The sequence below is a fragment of the Meleagris gallopavo genome, chromosome 8 (genome assembly GCF_000146605.3).
Source record: "Meleagris gallopavo isolate NT-WF06-2002-E0010 breed Aviagen turkey brand Nicholas breeding stock chromosome 8, Turkey_5.1, whole genome shotgun sequence".
NCBI lineage: Eukaryota > Metazoa > Chordata > Aves > Galliformes > Phasianidae > Meleagris > Meleagris gallopavo.
The window spans coordinates 19,934,767-19,941,862 of record NC_015018.2 but is presented as its reverse complement, the minus strand read 5'-3'; the positions used below and the strand labels follow the sequence as shown (position 1 = coordinate 19,941,862).

The 7,096-nt window shown below is 55.3% G+C and overlaps 1 protein-coding gene across 1 annotated transcript in view; it reads left to right on the top strand.

Moving 5' to 3' along the window:
- The window catches only part of LOC100542130 (cytochrome P450 26C1), a 7,435-nt gene extending 407 nt beyond the window's left edge, over window positions 1-7,028 (top strand). The window contains exons 2-7 of the mRNA XM_019617957.1: window positions 3-158; window positions 234-458; window positions 572-847; window positions 2,154-2,309; window positions 4,449-4,931; window positions 5,019-7,028. Coding sequence (XP_019473502.1) covers window positions 3-158; window positions 234-458; window positions 572-847; window positions 2,154-2,309; window positions 4,449-4,931; window positions 5,019-5,378 — 1,656 coding nt within the window. The 3' untranslated portion in view covers window positions 5,379-7,028. The remainder of the gene's footprint in view (window positions 1-2; window positions 159-233; window positions 459-571; window positions 848-2,153; window positions 2,310-4,448; window positions 4,932-5,018) is intronic.
- Window positions 7,029-7,096: the final 68 nt, after the last annotated feature.

Sequence of the window (7,096 nt, the reverse complement as noted above, 5' to 3'; positions counted from 1 at the left end):
CCCTGGCGCTGCTGTTCCTGGTGCTGCTGCTCGCCCTGTGTCGGCACCTGTGGGCGCTGCGCTGGAGCCTCAGCCGAGACCGTACCAACGCCCTGCCGCTGCCCAAGGGCTCCATGGGCTGGCCCTTCTTCGGGGAGACCCTGCATTGGCTGCTGCAGGTGAGGCGCGGGGTGACGGGGACGGGACGAACGGGGGCCGGCGGGAGCCCCGAGCTGACCGCGGCGCGTCCCCAGGGCTCCCGCTTCCACAGCTCCCGGCGGGAGCGCTACGGCAACGTGTTCAAGACCCACCTGCTGGGCCGCCCGGTGGTGCGGGTGACGGGCGCCGAGAACGTCCGCAAGATCCTGCTGGGCGAGCACACACTGGTCAGCGCACAGTGGCCCCAGAGCACCCAGATCCTTCTGGGCTCCCACACCCTGCTCGGCTCTACGGGCGACCTGCACCGCCAGCGCCGCAAGGTGAGCCCCATGGGTGCGTGGCCGGGCAACTCCTGCCCACGCTCGGCTCTCAGCACCATGTGGAGGACCCGTGCTTTGACCACCTGCCTCTGTTTCCCCCCTTCTGCTTCTAGATCCTGGCCAGAGTGTTCTGCCGCGCTGCCCTGGAAAGCTACCTGCCACGGATCCAGAAGGTTGTGAGCTGGGAGCTGCGGGGCTGGTGCATGCAGCCGGGCTCCATCGCCGTTTATTCCTCTGCTAAAACCTTAACTTTCCGCATTGCAGCTCAGATTCTGCTGGGACTCCGTCTGGAGGAAAAGCAGTTCAAGGACCTGGCCAAAACCTTTGAACAGCTGGTGGAGAACCTCTTCTCCCTGCCCCTCAATGTGCCCTTCAGTGGGCTGCGCAAGGTACTGCTGCCTGCCCTGCTCTTGCCTGGGGCTGGGCCAGGCTGTGGCTGCACAGACCTCATCCTCAGGCCCGACAAGGGACACCCCAATGAGCCCAGGGCACTGCCCACCCCGCTGCTGGGTGCCTCCAGCACCTGCCTGCATAGACCCTGGTACAGCATGGAGCTGCCACATGCATTGCTGGAGCCTTTTCCTCAGCTATACTTACCCAATGCCTGCTGCTGTGCCACTGCATTCCTCCTGGGTTCAAGCCCACTTGTGGCAGAGGTGTGTGTGAGCAGAGAGCAGCAGGCACAGAGGGACCTCCCTGTGCACCTTAGGCAGGCTGAGTGTTGGAGACCCCTTTCTGGTGCCTGGTGCAGTGCTGGAGGGGAACATGGCAGTGGGACAGCCCACTCTGCCTCTCAGCCCCCGTTCATTCTCTGCTGCCCTGCCCATTCTTGCCACCTGTCCCATTTCAATCTGCTCTTCCTCATCTGGCTTTGGGTTCCACAGCCCAAATGGCTTGCCTTTTCCATCAAGGCCTTGCTCAACCTTGTTTCCACTGTGAACTCTGCTTGCTGTCACCTTCCCCACCACCCCCAGCTGTCACCATCGTGAGCTTCTACCACCCACCTGTCCCTTCCTGCCTCCTCAGCTCAGCCATGGCCTGTCTGACCCCAGAACAATCTCTTCACCTCCTCCTGCTCACTTTTCCTTTACTCAAGTCCTTCCAGTCTGGGTTCTCCTTTGTAATTACTTCCCAGCTGCTGGCTGTGGCCATTTCTGCCCCTAACCACCCAGTCCTTCTAGCCTTGCTGGAGGCCTCCTGCCTCCATCCATTCCTGTCTGCGAGGACATTGCTCCTCAGTTGGTTTTGCTGCACAGCCAGAGATTTGCCGGGTGTGATTAACACGTTCCCATTCTGGAAAAGCCCCTCATTTGTCATTGTCAGTGCCTTGCTTCCAGGGCTCGTCTTTATTAAATGACCTCACCCTCTCCACGGGACAGGCTCCTATTGGACCTGGCCAGGCCAGGAGTTGTCTGGTGCAGACCTCTCTGGATTCAGTCCCACGAGTTTGCTGCTATCAACTCCTCCCAAAGCCTTTCCTAGGGCTTGTACTGACTCACAGCAGGAAGCCAATGAATCCTCAGCAGTTCTCACCACCTGCTGCTTACTGCAAGGCCCCGGGGCCTGGCAGCGGGCTAACTCCGTTTTGCTGTTGCAGATCCTGGAATTAAAGATGATGACAATGGGAGTCCCCCAGCCTCTCCAGAGAGGGGGACGGTGCCCAAGGCTCCCCTGACCCATGTCTGCCTCCCACAGGGCATCAAAGCACGGGACATGCTGCATGAGTTCATGGAGAGGGCCATACAGGAGAAACTGCAGCAAGCCATGTCAGAAGAACACAGTGATGCTCTGGATTTCATAATAAACAGTGCCAAGGAGCACGGCAAAGAGTTCACTATGCAAGAGCTGAAGGTAACCGCAGCCCCGCGCAGCTCCCTCCTGAGCCGGTGGCTGTGAGCGTGGGGCGGAGGGGTGGCAGGAGAGGGCTGTGCAGGACTGCTGGTGGGGCTCTGCCTTACAAGAGCTGGAGCCTAAAATGGGAACAACTGCCTCTCTGCCTGTCCTCTTCACAGGCATCTGGCCTCAACCTGGCTTAGGATGCATTTAGACTTACGTGGCTGTACTCAGATTCTGTACATCAGTGTGCACTCGATAACCTCCAGGATGCTGTCCTGGAAATACATAGAACTGCAACCGGGGCAGTATGCTTGTAAATCATGTCACCCCATTCCTCAGGGCTGGGAGCCCAGAGAACTCATCAAAACAGGCCCTGGGCTGGAATGATGGATTCTGGGACATTCCCTATCACCTCGTTATTAATTACACTGGGGAGCTTGAGGACTTTGTGATGCAATATGATTCATCGCTGTGACTTAGGGATGAACCCAGCAGTCCTTGCTGGGACAAAACGTGGTGAAGAGCACTTTGCCAAAGGTCTTGGGAAAAAAAATTGTCATTAGTGCTGCATCATTCATACCTCCAGGTCATTCCGGGTGAGGCAGGGACATGACACTGCATGTGGCAAGTTTCGAAGTAGTTTTGCATGGGTACAGTTTAAACACGTAGGACACATGGCTTTACTGTTTATTTAGATATTTAAGGATAGTGATCCAATGCTAAATGTTTTGTATGTATTTTGTAGAAGTGTAATCTCTAAATTCTGAAGTGTTTGGGAGACATTACAGAGGTTCTTAGATGCAAGTAGAACTGGTGTATTTCAAGATAACTAAAACTAATTCCCAGACTCAAAATGTGATCAGTTAGTCTGGGTTGAACTTTGTGAGTATTCATGTGTGTATTGCACAAGAATAACTACATGACCTCTCATCGTGTCCCTGGCTCTGATCACAGGTGAGATGATAACAGCAGGAATACACAGATATTGAACACAGTGTGGGGTGACATGGCAGTGACCCGGGGCTGGCTGTCCCCAGCTCAGTGGTCCTGCTCCCAACTGAGCTGCAACACTGGGACACACCAAGGCAGCTGTGGGAGGACGCAGCCTCCCTGTCACTGGTTGTGTTGGCACTGGAAAAGCAGGGAGAGAAAGTAAACTCGGTGTCACAGCTTACATGGCAGCACTGTCAGAGGCTGATGCAGGCAGTCATAAGGGCTATTATTTCAAAATACAGAGCCTGCTCTAATTTTCTTGTGCTGTATTGTAATGTCCTGGCTTTTAATTGCAAGCTGTGGAACTCACAGATTTATTTTCATCTGTGTCTGCTGTCTTGTGGGTATAAAAGTTCCTGCTGCTGCCTGCAGGAGGTGTGCAGGGGTCAGCTGGGACCTGTTAGTTCTGAGGCTTTATTTCAACTGAAAGATGCCCTTGAGAGCTGCATTTTGGCAAAAGCTTGCAGTCCAGACAGTATATGTTGCTGGTGATGGTTGCAAATCTTTGCTGCACTACTCTTGACCTTACCAGACTTGGCTCCAGGAGCCTTAAGACATCAGGTGTCCTTCCCTTTGTTTCTGGCTTCACCCTCCAGACCTAGCTCCAGTAACTCTTAACTTTCTGCTTCTGAGCATTGGTCTGAGTCCCCTCCCACACAAGCAAATGGTCGATTACAACAAGATGGATTGAATGGAGCCCATTTTAGCTGCTAGTGCATCTGTGATCTATACATAAACATGCAACCTCCTGGCTGGCCAGAGAGGCAGAAGCTGCAGGGGAGGCAGGGGAAAGTGCTGATGAAGGTAAAAACACAACGCTTAAAGTGAACTTCACTCTTTATGATAAAATGCATGCTGAAATTCTTGTTAAGGCTTGTAGATTTTGGGCAGGAAGCTGAGAAGGGCCAGAATGGAAGAGATGTGTGCTTAGTTGTTTTGGCATCAGTTCCTAGGCAGGTGGATGTCTGCTTTGTGTGGAGGTGGATGAGCATGGATATGTCACATGCAGATCCCTGCCAGCACTGGGGGATCCAGGCTGTAGAGAGTGGAGGCAGAGGTAGGGCCCTCTGCACAGGAACAAAACCTGTGAAAGCAGTCTGAAAATCCTATCACAACAAGCTCAAAGTGGCATTCAAACCTGTCACTTTCCTTCCCTGCCAGGAGTCAGCCATCGAGCTCATATTTGCTGCTTTTTTCACCACGGCCAGTGCCAGCACCTCCCTCATCCTCCTGCTGCTGAAGCACCCCTCAGCAATCGAAAAAATCCGTCAGGAGCTGGCATCCCATGAGCTGTACCCACAGCACCAGAACTGCCCTGTGGCACCCTGCCCAGCAGCAGGCAGGGACAGTGAGCAGCAACTCCTTAGCACAGCCAGTGATGCTCATGAGGACCAGAACCAGCCCCCTGGCCCCATAGAGGAGACAGAGCTGGGGGGTGGCTGCTCCCCCCATCTCCCAGCCCCGCTGGAACCCACACACTCCCTGAGCAGCCCGCATTCCCAGGGCTGCCGCTGCCCCCCGGACATCAGCCTGGAGCAGCTGAGCCGCCTGCGCTACCTGGACTGCGTGGTCAAGGAGGTGCTGCGGGTACTGCCGCCCATCTCTGGGGGGTACAGGACTGCACTGCAGACCTTCGAGCTGGATGTAAGTGCCTGCAGAAAAGGGAGGAGGGGTACTGCCCCCAGATGCCTTCCGCTGGGCTCTAACTCTCCCCTCTTATTTCTCTCACAGGGTTACCAGATCCCCAAGGGCTGGAGCGTGATGTACAGCATCCGTGACACGCATGAGACGGCTGCCATCTACCAGAGCCCCCCAGGTGGCTTTGATCCTGACCGCTTCAATGTCACCCAGCCAGAGGCTGCTGGACGCTTCCACTACATCCCTTTTGGCGGCGGGGCACGGAGCTGCATTGGCAAGGAGCTGGCACAGGCCATCCTGAAGCTGCTGGCCATCGAGCTGGTCACCACAGCCCGCTGGGAACTGGCCACCCCCACTTTTCCCGCCATGCAGACCGTGCCCATCGTGCACCCCGTCGACGGGCTGCAGCTCTACTTCCACCCCCTGCGGCCCAGTCGTGGCAGCGAGGCCTGAGCCAGGCTGCTGAGCTCAGCCCGGTGGAGGTGCACATGGCTGGGCCACTACAGAGCAAAGCCCCAAAGGCCTTGTTGTTTTTCTCCTTTCTGATGCTCAGTGCATTAGGAATGGTCCCACAGAGCCCTGAGCACCAAGGGGAGCCTCACCCTCCTGGGGGGGCCCACCAGCCCAGCCCCACACACGTTCTTCAGAGCAAAGGCCCATTCCTGCCACAGGGCTTTCTCCCATGAGTGTGTGAAGGAAAGGCAACAGCATTCTGCACACCCATCCTGCACACCCCGTCCTGCACACCACAGCTTTCTAGAGGTGGAAAAGAGGGAAGATGAAGGCTCTGCAGGGAAACACACGCTAGGTCTGCCCAATTCACTGTATCAGCGTAGATAGGATAACTGTGTCAAGAGGTTTCTATTGTAAATATTTCATCTCTTTCCTGCACTTCCTATTAGAGCCAGCACAAATGAGACATTTGTTGACTCAGTGGCTATGCGTGCAGTGCCTGAGTGCCATACTGCTGCTTGGGCCTGACACGTAGTCATCCCGAGTCCCTGCAGGATGCAGAGAGCAGCCTGACATGGAACACAGACCTGTGGTGAATAAATGTTTGGGAAACGTTTGTTTCTTAACAGGCCTGCTTTGTGAGGGCACATCCTATGTTCCTGTTGGTGCTAGCACATGGTGGAAGGACATCTGCATGGGGCTATGATGGCTGTCACAGGGCAGCCGTGACCCTGCCCCAGCCCTGCCCTATGTGTAAGCACTGGCTGGTGGCTCTGGGGCACTGCAGTGGTGCCTGGGGCTGAGCCCAGGAGCTGGGGACACATTTTCAGGTGGCTTTTGAGTTCTTCACTGGGGTATGAGTCTCTCCTGCACACAGTGATGTGAGTCCTGCTGCTTGTGCTCAGACTGTCTAGTGTCAGTGCCAGGCTGAAAGCCACCCTGCCTGGGCTGGTCCCCATCACACATCTATGCTGGGGCACGCAGCGGGTGCAGCGCTGCCTGGGGCAAAAATGTGGCTCCCAAATGTGGCGAGTCAGATCTGGAAGAGGTTGAACCGCGGGACTGAGTTAAGTGCTGTTGGCAGCTCGACCCCATTGTGAACCAGAGCCTCTGCCCCTCCTGACCTTGTCCTGAGAAGTGCAGCTCCCCAGCTATCGGAAGGAAAGCGGTGGCTGCAGGTGGCACTGGGTGACCGCTGCAGGGGCCACCGGTACGGCAGTGACCTGGGGGACATGAGGGACGTGTGGGCTCCAGCCACAGGAGCACTGGGGCTCCTCCAGCAGCGCACTTAAAAATTACCCCGCGCGCTAACGAGCCCTGCAGCCGCCCTCTGAAACGTGTAACGTAGATCTAGTTAAAAAAAAAAGCCTCGAAACTGATTTTGTTTTCAGATAAACATGAGCATTTACAAATGAAGTGTAATAATTGTTACTTGTAATCAAAGTTTGTTCATATTAGGCTGTTAATTTCTTGACCTCCTTCCAAGATGTTTTTAATTATCCCTTTCACTCTTTACCATTTGATTCTTTTCGAGCTGATGGCTGCGGAATACACAGCTGGGGAGATAATAAAGCCTTCCTACGGCAATTATCGGTGCTCAGGCCACCGTATCTCGTTATTTTGACAGACAGTGAACTTGGCGCGGTTGCCGGCCGGGTTCACGCAGATGTCACGGTCCGTGTTGTAGGTCACGAGCGGGTCAGCGCCCGGCGAGGGGA